Consider the following 15,137-nt stretch of genomic DNA (forward strand, 5'->3'; position numbering starts at 1 on the left):
TGCAATTATAAGATATTGACAAAATCATACAAAATAATTGGCAAATATAAGATATGTTTTTGACAAAATCCTAATAAATAATATGCAAATATAAATAATTTACTTGACAAAATCATAATCTGCAAGTTTAAGATATTTACTCGACAAAATCATAGTATATAATATGTAAGATATTAACTTGACAGAATTGTACAAGATAATCTGCAAATATAAGATATATACTCAACAAAATCTTACTAAATAATATTTTAGTTTAGTTGATCGTCTTTGTGTCCTATCAAGTTTGCAGTTCTTTATCACCAGCGTGTAGTAGAAGTTAGTGCAGAATGGGACTTTATGATGACATCATCATGAGACTGAATCGTGTGTGTTCATCACATTGTTGTCCACGTGAATGTTTGCTGTTCTACACGATACAACAACTGTGAATGTTGTAGTTTACAATTCTACACATGATACAACAACTGTGACTGTTGTTTACAGTTCTACAGATGATACACTGGCATGTCTGCATGATGGCACGACATGGGGGGAAATATCTTTTAGTAATAATAATCTGGTGTTGATTGAAAGCATGTGACATTTACAAATAGGAATGTCTTTTCAAAAAGAAAGTTTTGATGCATTTTTGTTCACGTCCTGAGTTTGGCAACAAAAGCAACATCTGATTTCCTGCGGTCATGAAAGCGGCATTATGAGATGATGCAGTAAGAAATCACATGCTAGTGAAATATTTTGTTTGTGCTGCACATCTACTGTATGTACACTATATACCACACACACTATACACATCTCTAATCTATACACACCCACTCTGTGTGTGTGTGTGTACAGTACAGATGGTATTGTGTATTGCATATACACAGTAAATATATATTCATACTGTATGTGTACTACATACCACGTATATGTATTATGCCATCTGTACTGTTTAAAATATAAATATATATATATATATACATATATATATGTGTGTGTGTGTTTATATGTATTTATGTATATGTGTGTGTGTGTGTGTATATGTATTTATGTGTGTGTGTGTATGTGTATGTATATATACTGTACGTGTGTATATATATATACGTGTATATATGTATATATACATGTGTGTATATACATATAATGTATATGTGTGTGTATGTACAGTATGTATATGTGTGTGTGTATATATATATGTATGTAAGTATGTGTATATATGTATGTATGTATATACAGAATACGTGTGTGTATATATATATATATGTATGTATGTAAGTGTGTGTATAGATATACAGATATATATATTTTTATTTATTTATTTTTAATTTTTTTTTACTTGAACTATATATATGTGTGTGTATATGTATATGTATATATATATATATATATATATATATATATGCGCTGTGTGTTGTGCGCAGCCCCTCCCTTGCCTCCTTTTCCCGTTTCTTCTCATCCTCCCTTCTCTCCCTCGTCACTGCTGATTGTCAACATTGCAGGATCAGGAGCAGTTGACTGGCTTGTTGCTATGCAACAGTAACCACAGAAACCGATTCATTACGAGGACAAGGACGGGACAGGGAGGATGCGGGTATGAATGTGTTCTGCTGTGAGAATTATGGCAACACGAAGTTGCCGTGTGACAATCATTGAAACAGGCAGGAATTTTGTCACGTGATCAGCATTATTAATAATGATGTCATGTGATCAATATTATTATTAATGATGTCACGTGATCAATATTATTATTGATGATGTCACGTGATCAATATTATTACTAATGATGTCACATGATTTAATATTATTATTAAGGATTGTCACGTGACCATTATTAATATAAATGATATCACATGATCAATATTATTAATGATGTCATATGATCAATATTAATGGTGTCACGTGATCAGTATTATTAATAATGATGTCACGTGATCAATATAAATGTCACGTGACCAATATTATTATTAATGTCACATAATCAAAATTATCATTATTAATGATGTCACTCACATGATCAATAATGATAATACTGATGTCACATAATCAATATTATAATAAATAATATCGCATGATCAGTATAATAAATTATGTTACGGGATCAATACTATTATGTCATCTGATCAACATTATCATAAATTATGTCTCATCATCAATATTATTAGAAAGTATGTCATGTAATCAATATGTGTGTACAAAGTATAAAATAGTATGTACTATTAGTGTGTACAAAGTATAACTAGAGTGTACAAAGTATAGAATAATGTGTACTCTTTTTGTGTACAAAGTATAAAATAATGTTTATTAGTGCATAGAAAGTAAAATAGTGTGCACTACTAATTTGTATAAAGTATAAAATGTACAATTTGTGTGTACTATGACTATGAACAAAATATAGAATAGTGTGTACTAAGTATAAAATAGTGTGTAATATTAAATTGTACAAAGTATACAATAAGGTTTACCATTATTGTGTGCAAAGTATAAAATTGTGTTTACTATTATTGTGCACAAAGTATAAAATAGTGTTTACTATTATTGTGCACAAAGTATAAAACAGTGTTTTCTGTTAGTGTGTACAAAGTACACTGTGTACAAATTATAAAATTGTGCGTACTATTAGTGTGTACAAAATATAAAATAGTGTTTACTATTAGTGTGTACAAAGTATAAAACAGTGTTTTCTGTTAGTGTGTACAAAGTATACAATATTTTGTAATATTTGTGTGTACAAATTATAAAATAGTGCGTACTATTAGTGTGTACAAAGTATGAAATAGTGTGTACTATTAGTGTGTACAAAGTATAAAACAGTGTTTTCTGTTGGTGTTTACAAAGTATACAATAGTGTGTAATATTTGTGTGTAAAAAGTATACAATAGTGTGTAAAATTTTTCTGTGTACAAAGTATAAAATAGTGTGTACTATTAGTGGGTGTTTTACGTGTGATCTACTAACACTGTGTGTACAATTTGAAAAGTAGTACTTACTGAAATGAGTACTTTGTAAAAAGCAGCAACATGTATAATTTGTAAAACCTTAGTACATATATTGTAAAACAATATATAGACAACACAAAGTATTTTAGTAGTGACACGCTGCAGAGAGGCAGGGGATCATCAGGACACTGCAGCACTTTCATGCGTCTGAATGATCCAAACACAAGAAAATGCATATTGCAAGGCATTATTTTTTAATGTCTAACTTGTTATTAATACTGTTTGTTTTTTCATTCAGAAAATCAAATATATTTCTGAAATGAAAAAACCAAGAGCATTGTAAAAACATTTAATTACTTTAAGTCATCCAGCACATTATAAAATGCTATTGCTGAATAGACAGTATGTGTAATATTTGTATGAATGAGTACAAATATGTAATATTCTACCACACACTACTACTATACGTGCTATTTTACCACACATTACTACTATACATATTACTCTACCACATACTACTACTATACGTATTACTTTACCACACATTACTGCTATACGTATTACTCTACCACACACACTACTATGGCCCAGTCATACCAAAGACTATAAAAAAGGGACCCATTACCTCCCGCTAGGCACTCAGCATCAAAGGTTGGACTTGGGGTTTAAATCACTAAAATGATTCCCAAGCGCAGCCAGCGCTGCTGCTCACTGCTCCCCTCACCTCCCAGGGGCTGGAACAAGGGTCAAAAACAGAGAGTAATTTCACCACACCTAGTGTGTCTGACTATCAGTGATACTTACTATACGTATTACTCCACCACACTACTATTATGCGTATTACTCTACCACACACTACTACTATACGTATTACTCTACCACACACGACTACTATACATATTACTCTACCACACACGACTACTATACGTATTACTCTACCACACACGACTACTATACGTATTACTCTACCACATAGCACTACTACTATACGTATTACTCTACCACACACTACTACTATACGTATTACTCTACCACATAGCACTACTACTATACGTATTACTCTACCACACACTACTACTATACGTATTACTCTACCACATAGCACTACTACTATACGTATTACTCTACCACACACTACTACGATACATTTAACTCCACCACACATTACTACTATACATATTTCTCTACTACATACTACTACTATACATATTACTCTACCACACACTACTACACATATTACACTACTACTGTAAGTATTTACTCTACCGCTCACTACTACTATAAATAGTACTTTACCACACACTACTACTGTACATATTACTCTATTACACACTACTACTACACATATTACTCTACCACACACTACTACAATACATGTTACTCTACCACACTACTACTATACATATTAGACTCTACAACACACTACTACTCTACGTTTACTGTACCACACACTACTACAATACATATTACTCTACCACACATTACTACTAAACGTATAACTCTACCACACGCTACTATTATACATATTACTCGAACAAATACTACTGCTATATATATTACTCAACCACATACTACTACTATATAAATTACTCTACCACACACTACTACTATACGTATTACTGTACCACACACTACTACTATACATATAACTCTACCACATACTACTACTATATAAATTACTCTACTACAATACATATTACACTACCACACACTACTACTACTATACGTATTACTCTACCACACACTACTACTATACATGTTACTCTACCACATACTACCACTATACATATTACGCTACCACATACTACTACTGTACGCATTACTCTACCACACACTACTACACATATTACTCTATCACTCACTACTACTGTACATAATTACTCTACCACACACTACTACTATACATAGTACTCTACCACACACTACTACTCTACATATTACTCTACCGCACACTACTACTTTACATATTACTCTAATACACACACCCTACTACTACACATATTACTCTACCACACACTACTACTATACATGTTACTCTACCACACTACTAATATACATATTAGACACTACAACACACTACTACTATACGCATGACTCTACCACACGCTACTAATATACATATATTACTCGACCACATACTACTACTATATAAATTACTCTATTACACACTACTACTATACGTTTTACTCTACCACACACTACTACTATACGTATTACTTTACCACACACTACTACTATACATGTTACTCTACCACATACTACTACTATACATATTTCTCTGCCACATACTGCTACAATACATATTACTCTACCCCATACTACTACTGTACGTATTACTCTACCACACACTACTACACTTATTACTCTACCACTCTCTACTACTGTACGTAATTACTCTACCGCTCACTACTACTATACAGAGTACTCTACCACACACTACTACTCTACATATTACTCTACCGCACACTACTACTACACATGTTACTCTACTACACACTACTACTATACAAGTTACTCTACCACACTACTAATATATATACCAGACTCTACAACACACTACTACTCTACGTTTTACTGTACCACACACTAGTACTATACGTATTACTCTACCACACACTACTACGATACTTTTGACTCTACCACTATACGTATTACTCTACCACATACTACTAAATATATTACTCTACCACATACTACTACTATATAAATTACTCTATCACACACTACTACTATACGTATTACTCTACCACACACTACTACTATACATATTACTCTACCACACAATACTACCATACTTATTACTCTACCACTCACTACTTCTATACATATTACTCTACCACATGCTACTACTATACATATTACTCTAACACATACTACTACTAAATAAATTACTCTATCACACACTACTACTATGTTTATGACTCTACCACACACTACTACTAAACGTATTACTCTACCATACACTACTACTATACGTATGACTCTACCATACGCTACTACTATACATATTACTCTACCACATACTACTACTATAAACATTACTCTACCACATACTACTACTATATATATTACTCTACCACACACTATTACTAAATAGATTACTCTATCAAACGCTACTACTATGCGTATGACTCTACCACACTACTACTATATGTATTAATCTACCACACACTACTACTATATACAGTATATTAGACTCTACAACACCCTAATATGTTTTACTCTAACACACACTACTACTATAGGTATTACTCTGCCACACATTACTACTATACATATTAGACTCTACAACACACTACTGTTTTACTGTACCATTCACTACTACTATAGGTTTTACTCTGCCACACACTACTACTATATATATTACTCTACCACACACGTAAATAGTTATTTTTGTTCAGTATTAATTATTCACGTGTTCATGAACAACAGATGTGGTACCACAACGAACCTGTGATTACGTGACGTTTGTGATTACCTACAAAATAAGTAGAAGGATTTGAAAATATATCCGCACAGTCAAAGCCTGCAGTATTTTTGATCAAATAAAGAGAAACCGTATAATGAATGTGTCTTGTAGTGATACAGTGAACATGACTTGTGAATATTTATGAGTGGAGCCGCAAAATAACAAGTTGGCAATCCAAGCTGTCAGAACAAACATTGGAAGCCATTTTGAAAATGAGGACTAACACAAAATGATGAAGAAGAAGAAAAATGTGGAGGAGAAGAAGAAGGAGAAGATGGAGAAGGAGAAAGAAAAGAGAAGGAGAGAAAAAGGAGAAGAAGCAGAAGAGGAAGAAGAAGAAAGAGAGGGATAAGATGGAGAAAGAAAATGAGAAGATGGACAAGGAGAAAGAAAGGGAGTAGGAGAGAATAAGGAAAAAGATAGACAAAGAGGAGAAGGAGAAGATGGACAAGGAGAAAGGAAGGAGAAGATAGACATAGAAAGAAAAGGAAAAGTAGGAGAAGAGAAAGAAGATGGACAAGGAGAAGGGAAGGAGAAAAAAAGGAGAAGGAGTAGACAGAGAAGAGAAAGAAAAGAGAAAAGAAAAAGATGGACAAAGAGAAAGAAAAGGAGAAGTACAAGAGGACGAAGGAGGACAATATGGACAAGGATAAAGAAAAGGACATGATGGACAAGGAGAAAGAAGAGAAGATGGAGAAGGAGAAAGAAAGGGAGAGAAAAGAAGATGGAGAAGAGGAAGAAGAAAGAGAAGGTGGAAAGGGAGAAGGAGAAGAAAGACAAAGATAAGGAGAAGAAGTTGGAGAAGAGGAAGAAGGAGATTGAGAAGATGAACAAGGAGAAGGAGAAAGAAAAGAAGATGGAGAAGGAGAAAAAAAAGGAGAAGACTGATAAGGAGAAGCTTCACGGTGGCAGAGGGGTTAGTGCGTCTGCCTCACAATACGAAGGTCCTGCAGTCCTGGGTTCAAATCCAGGCTCGGGATCTTTCTGTGTGGAGTTTGCATGTTCTCCCCGTGAATGCGTGGGTTCCCTCCGGGTACTCCGGCTTCCTCCCACTTCCAAAGACATGCACCTGGGGATAGGTTGATTGGCAACACTAAATTGGCCCTAGTGTGTGAATGTGAGTGTGAATGTTGTCTGTCTATCTGTGTTGGCCCTGCGATGAGGTGGCGACTTGTCCAGGGTGTACCCCGCCTTCCGCCCGATTGTAGCTGAGATAGGCGCCAGCGCCCCCCGCGACCCCGAAAGGGAATAAGCGGTAGAAAATGGATGGATGGAGGGATGATAAGGAGAAGGAGAGAAAAAGGGATAAGGAGGAGAAAACAATGGAAAAGACAAGCTTCATGCTCCTTACCGTCTGGTTGTCCTCGTAGAGTTTGAGGTCATAGCCGCTCAGTTCAACACAGAAAATGATTGCAGTCACGCCCTCGAAGCAATGGATCCACTTCTTTCTCTCTGATCGCTGTCCGCCAACGTCCACCATCTTGAAGGTGAGCTCCTTGAAGGTGAACTTGTTCTCCACGATGCCGGTAGTCATGTCGCGGGATCGCAGGATGTCTTCCACCGTGGGGATGTACTCTGCCGCGGAGATGCGGTCCAGGTCGTTCAGGTAGTACGCCGTGTTGTCTTCCAAGTGGTACTCATTGGACCGTTGAAAGCACTCCTGGACCCCGGAGTCCGCCCACAGGCGTTTCATGACCCCCTGCAGCTCCGGAGTTATCTCGCCCTTGCTTTCCGCCGGCCCTGTGAGGGCGAAGAGCTGCACGGCGTCGTAGGCGCGATCAGGGTCCTGAAAGTCAATCTTAAGTGTGGTCAGGGCACGGATGATGCGGGTGAGCGAGTCGATGGCGTTGTACAGGATGAGGGGCTTGTATTCTTTGCAGGCCTCCAGGTTGAAGCCGCCGCTGTGGATGATCTTCATCTGCTTGACGATGGTGCTCTTGCCGGAGTTGCTGGTGCCCAGCAGCAATAACTTGATCTCACGCCTCTGTCGCTGGCTCTCGGAGCGCAGGTGGCGATCGATCCGCCGCGAGCGCCGAGCCGCTTCCTTCTCCTCCGAGCTCTGACGGCATCCCATGGTCCTCCACCACGTGGTGAGCGCAAAGGAACTCGTGCTGCCGCCGGACGAGGGAGCAAATTGCAAAGAAGAGGTTACGGTAACTGCGGCAGAGGCCGAGGATCTTCGGGAGAGGAGGTGGGTACGACGTCACAACCGGCGAGTGACTTAGGAGCGTTTCATTCTTTTAGCTCAGGGGCAGTCTGTGTCCTGTGTGGGCAAAACCCAGACCGGTGGGATGCCCACACAGTGCCTGGCACTGAGGATGGACTGCCTGCTGAAGCCTAGGGATCTGGGGTTCATAGCAGGGGCGCCCCGGGGGCAATGCTCTGCAAGGGAAGGCCGACACCTTTCAGCGTTGGTCAGTGCAAGAAATGTTCTGGCTTGAGGTGTGCGATGGTGAAACTCATCTGGCTCCGCCTCCACATGGCGGAAGTGTTGCAATCGTCCACAACTGTCCTCGTCTTGCCGATGATTCTTCAGTTTACCGAAGGGCCGTGTGTCTGGAAAAACAACAGAGAAGACACACATGAAGACCGGTTTCAGCATTTTGAACAGGTGCAGAAACACATTTTTGGCGACCTCTATGATCTGTGGTCAAAACTGATATTTCCTAACTTTGTATGTTTTCTGACTGATGGACAATTAGCTTCTAAATTGCTGAAATGCTTTGCTCAATGACGGACAAATTTTGTAACCAATCCTCGGAAATATTACAGCTGGTCAGGTGTGAAGGTGTGTCCTTAAGTCCGTGGCCACTCGCTAAATATTCTGAAGTTCCAATGTCTTGGTGTCATTTTGCAGTCAAACAATTCAAATCCCGCCTTTATAACTCTTTTATAAATTAAATTGACCCTTTTTATACCAGTTGATCTGCCCATTTTCTATTCTGCCCACTTCTCCTGCTGAGAAAGAATAACAGCTGGTCACAGTTCATATTTGGAGAAGTACCAGTCTGGATGAGGTTCTGGCTGTTCCCGAGTTGAGACCCGGGGGTGAATCACTCTTCCAAGCAGAAATGTGGGCGGATCTGACTGGGCCCAGAAGAATATCCCCCCTACTATCTGTCAGCTTCTCAATGGACTGGACCCCTGTATTATGCATTAATGTAACAATAGCCGAGTGTGAAGCGACTGGGATGAGAATCAGCACCTCCCAAGTCCGAATCCATGGTTCTCGCCCGGAAAAGGGTGGAGTGCCATCCCCGGGTTGGGGAGGAGATCTTGCCCCAATTGGAGGAGTTCAAGTAAGTACCTCCGGAGTCTTGTTCACGAGTGAGGGAAGAGTGGATCGTGCGATCGACAGGTGGATCGGTGCGGCGTCTTCAGTAATGTGGACGCTGTATTGATCCGTTGTGGTGAAAAAGGAGCTAAGCCGGAAGGCAAAGCTCTCAATTTACCGGTCGATCTACGTTCCCATCCTCACCTATAGTCATGAGCTTTGGGTTATGACCGAAAGGACAAGATCACGGGTACAAGCGGCCGAAATGAGTTTCCTCCGCCGGGTGCCGGGGTTCTCCTTTAGAAATAAGGTGAGAAGCTCTGTCATTCGGGGCGAGCTCAAAGTAAAACTGCTGCTCCTCCACATGGAGAGGAGCCAGATGAGTTGGTTCGGGCATCTGGTCAGGATGCCACACGAAGGCCTCCCTCGGGAGGTGTTTCGGGCACGTCCGACCGGTAGGAGGCCACGGGGGAAAACCAGAACATGTTGGGAAGACTATTGCTCCCGGCTGGCCTGGGAACTCCTCAGGATCCCCTGCGGGGAGCTGGACGAAGTGGCTAGGGAGAGGGAAGTCTGGGCTACTCTGCTTAGGCTGCTCTCCCCGTGACTCTACCTCGGATATGCGGAACAAGATGGATGGATGGATATAAGCAACTGCCTTTCTGCACCTTTTGAACGTACATACTATTAGACCTTTGCAAACTGGCACAGCAGTTAAACAAGATCTGGATCTTGGCCGCAAACATCAAATCATTCAAACCTGCAGATGTCTACAAGAAATAATTATAACAACAATAATGGATTAGATCTAATGGCGCTTTTTTATACCCTAACATTATTTTACACACATGCTCACAGTCCAGAAAATTATTAGACAGCTGGGAGTGCCATGAAGAAAAGGTGTGTCACGGAACAAAGAACTTGTATTCCAGATGAGCACATGAATATTTGTTCTTGCATTCCAGATAAGCACATGAATATTCGTACTTATATCCCAAGTGAGGCACATGAATATCTGTACTTATATCCCAGATGAGCACATACATATTTGGAACTGTTTCCAAACGAGCACATGAATATTTGCATTTGTACTCCAGATGAGCACATGAATATTTACATTCATATCACAGATGACCACATGAATATTTGGATTTACAGTACATCCCAGATGAGAATATGAATATTCGGACTTGCATTCCAGATGAGCACATGAATGTTTGTACCTGCATTCCAGGTGAGCACATGAATATTGTACCTGTATTCCAGGTGAGCACATGAATATTTGGACTTGCATTCCAAATGAGCCTCTTAATATTTTAACATATATTACAGATGAGCACATGAAAAATTTAGACTTGCATTCCAGATAAGCACATGGCTGTTTGTACCTGTATTCCAGATGAGCACATGAATATGTGTACTTGTATCGCAGATGAGCGCATGAATATTTGTATTTGTTTTCCAAAGGAGCACATGAATATTTGCATTTTCACTCCAGATGAGCACATGAATATATATATTTATATCCCAAATGGGCACATGAATTTTTGAATTTACAGTATATCCCAGATGAGAATTTAAATATTCGGACTTGCATTCCAGATGAGCACATAAATGTTTGTACCTGTATTCCAGGTGAGCACATGAATATTTGGACTTGCATTCCAAATGAGCATATGAATATTTTACCTTATGATACATATGAGCACATGAATACATGTACTTTTATTCCTGATGAACACATGAATATTTGGGTTTACATTCCAGATGAGCACATTTTAACTTCTAATCCAGATGAGCACATGACTATTTGTACTGGTATTCCAAATGAGTACATGCATATATAAACTTGTATTCCGGATGAGCTCACATGTATTTGTACTTATATTGTAGATGAGCAAATGAATATTTGTACTGGTATTCCAGATGAGCACATTAATATTTGTACTGGTATTCCAGATGAGTACATGAATATTTGAACTGGTATTCTAGATGAGCTCATGAATATTTGTACTTATATTCCAGATGAGCACATGAATATTTGTACTTGTATTGCGGTGAGCACATGAATACTTGTACTCTCATCCCAATCAAGCACATTAATATTTGGACTTGTATTCCAATCGAACACATGAATATTTGGATTTGAATTTCAATCGACCACATGAATATTTGGACTTGTATTCCAATTGAGCACATGAATATTTTGACTTTGATTCCAAAAGAGCACATGAATATTTGTACTTGTATTCCAATCGGGCACATGAAAATTTGGACCTGTATTCCAGATGAGCACGTTATACATTTTACCCTTTAATCCAGGTGAGCACATGAATATTTGTACTGGTATTCTAAATGAGCACATGCATATTTGTACTCGCATTCCAATCGAGCATGTGAATATCTGAACTTTTATTCCAAATGAGCACGCGAATATTTCGACCTGTTTTCCAGATGAGCACATTATAAATGTTCCCCTTAAACCAGATGAACACATGAATATTTGTACCGGTCTTCCAAATGAGCAAGAGCATATTTGTACTCGCATTCCAATCGAGCACATGAATATTTGGATTTGTATTCCAAATGAGCACATTAATATTTGGACTTGTATTCCAAATGCGCACATGAATATTTGAACTCGTATTCCAAATGAGCACATGAATATTTGGACTTATATTCCAGATGAGTAAATACATTTTTGTACTTGTATTGCGGTGAGCACATGAATATTTTTACTCTCATCCCAATCGAGCACATGAATATTTGGACTTGTATTCCAATTGAACACATGGATATTTGGACTTGAATTTTAATCGAGCACATGATTATTTGGACCTGTATTCCAAATGAGCACATGAATATTATGACTTTAATTCCAAATAAGCACATGAATATTTGTACTTGTATTCCAATGGAGCACATGAATATTTGGACCTGTATTCCAGATGAGCACGTTCTAAATTTTACCCTTTAATCCAGATGAGCACATGAATATTTGTACTGGTATTCTAAATGAGCACATGCATATTTGCACTTGCATTCCAATCGAGCATGTGAATATTTGAACTTTTATTCCAAATGAGCACGTGAATATTTCGACCTGTTTTCCAGATGAGCACATTATAAATGTTCCCCTTAAACCAGATGAACACATGAATATTTGTACCGGTCTTCCAAATGAGCAAAAGCATATTTGTACTCGCATTCCAATCGAGCACATAAATATTTGGACTTGTATTCCAAATGAGCACATTAATATTTGGACTTGTATTCCAAATGCGCACATGAATATTTGAACTCGTATTCCAGATGAGCACATGAATATTTGTATTTATATTCCAGATGAGCAAATAAATATTTGTACTTGTATTGCGGTGAGCACATGAATATTTTTACTCTCATCCCAATCGAGCACATGAATTGGACCTGTATTCCAATTGAGCACATGAATATTATGACTTTAATTCCAAATAAGCACATGAATATTTGGACCTGTATTCCAGATGAGCACGTTATAAATTTTACCCTTTAATCCAGATGAGCACGTTCTAAATTTTACCCTTTAATCCAGATGAGCACATGAATATTTGTACTGGTATTCTAAATGAGCACATGCATATTTGCACTTGCATTCCAATCGAGCATGTGAATATTTGAACTTTTATTCCAAATGAGCACGTGAATATTTCGACCTGTTTTCCAGATGAGCACATTATAAATGTTCCCCTTAAACCAGATGAACACATGAATATTTGTACCGGTCTTCCAAATGAGCAAAAGCATATTTGTACTCGCATTCCAATCGAGCACATAAATATTTGGACTTGTATTCCAAATGAGCACATGAATATTATGACTTTAATTCCAAATAAGCACATGAATATTTGTACTTGTATTCCAATGGAGCACATGAATATTTGGACCTGTATTCCAGATGAGCACGTTCTACATTTTACCCTTTAATCCAGATGAGCACATGAATATTTGTACTGGTATTCTAAATGAACACATGCATATTTTTACTCGCATTCCAATCGAGGACGTGAATATCTGAACTTTTATTCCAAATGAGCACATGAATATTTCGACCTGTTTTCCAGATGAGCACATTATAAATGTTCCCCTTAAACCAGATGAACACATGAATAGTTGTACCGGTCTTCCAAATGAGCATATGCATATTTGTACTCACATTCTAATGGAGCACATGAATATTTGGACTTGTATTCCAAATGAGCACATGAATATTTGGACTTGAATTCCAAATGAGCACATGAATATTTGGCCTTGTATTCCAGATGAGTACATTATAAATGTTACCCTTTAATCCAGATAAACACACAAATATTTGTACTGGTATTCCAATCGAGCACATGAATATTTCGACCTGTATTCCGAATGAGCACATGAATATTGGTCATCTGCAACCCACGGCTCTGGAGCCGCATGTGGCTTTCATGCCTCCACCCTGGCTCCCATTGGCTTTTTACAAAAAGTCAATAAATAATGGCTATTTAATTTTGATTAATTGTATTTAGGTGTTGTATTTTATTGTAACTGTTTTCATTTGAGAGAGATCGCATGTCCGGAGCGGAGGTGTCGTGTGGAGGATTTGGGGGTGAGCAGTTCTTTGAGGTCGAGGTGGGCATTTCCATGGAGGAACTGGTGAGTTAGTTGGTAGACTTTGTATTCAATTCTGAGTGGAACAGGAAGCCAGTGAAGGGATTTGAGAAGTGCTGTGATGTGGTCGTATTTCCACTAAAAGTAGTGTTTTGTTATTTTAGGGATCAAACACAGGTTGTGGCTCCGAGTGGGTTTTAATTTGGTGGGAAATGAGCTTAAATGGCTCTTTGTCTGCTGCAGCTTGCCGACACCTGCCCTAGGGAAAACTGGGTAACACGCGGCACACTGACAAAGCTTAAACTATTGTTACTATAACAATCTACAAGGTTAATACAGTTCACTTCTCGTTCTTCCTTTCCATTTATCTGCTTTCTTTCTCATTTCAAGTTATCATTACATGTATGTATTGTTGCATTTGAAAATATTTTAAGTACACGTTTTAAGTCCACTGATGTTAATTACACACTTTAAGTACAATAATGTTAAGTGTACACTAATTTCAAATATGCACGTTAGGTACACTAATGTTAAAGTACATTGATGAAAAATACACATACACTGGTGTCAAGTACACTGATGCAAGGTAGACATACACTGATGTCAAGTACATACTTTAAGTACACTGTTGATTAGGAACTTTAAGGACACTGATGTGAGGTACACTCTTTATATACAGTGATGTGAAGGACACACTTTAAGTACACTGATGTTAAGTATGCACTTTAAATACACTGATGTCAAGTACACACTTGAAGTACACTGATGAAAGGTAGACATACACTGATGTCAAGGAGTCACTTGAATTACACAGATGTCAAGTACACACTTAAAGTACACTGATGTTAAGTATCCA

At 38.0% G+C, this 15,137-nt stretch overlaps 1 protein-coding gene across 1 annotated transcript in view; it reads right to left on the reverse strand.

Annotated features, from left to right (window-relative positions):
- The window catches only part of gnaz (guanine nucleotide binding protein (G protein), alpha z polypeptide), a 59,849-nt gene that overhangs the window by 15,463 nt on the left and 29,249 nt on the right, over nt 1-15,137 (reverse strand). The window contains exon 2 of the mRNA XM_061907973.1: nt 7,736-8,940. Within this exon, the coding sequence (XP_061763957.1) occupies nt 7,736-8,458 (723 nt within the window). The 5' untranslated portion in view covers nt 8,459-8,940. The remainder of the gene's footprint in view (nt 1-7,735; nt 8,941-15,137) is intronic.

Source organism: Nerophis ophidion, linkage group LG08, assembly GCF_033978795.1.
Source record: "Nerophis ophidion isolate RoL-2023_Sa linkage group LG08, RoL_Noph_v1.0, whole genome shotgun sequence".
Classification (NCBI taxonomy): domain Eukaryota; kingdom Metazoa; phylum Chordata; class Actinopteri; order Syngnathiformes; family Syngnathidae; genus Nerophis; species Nerophis ophidion.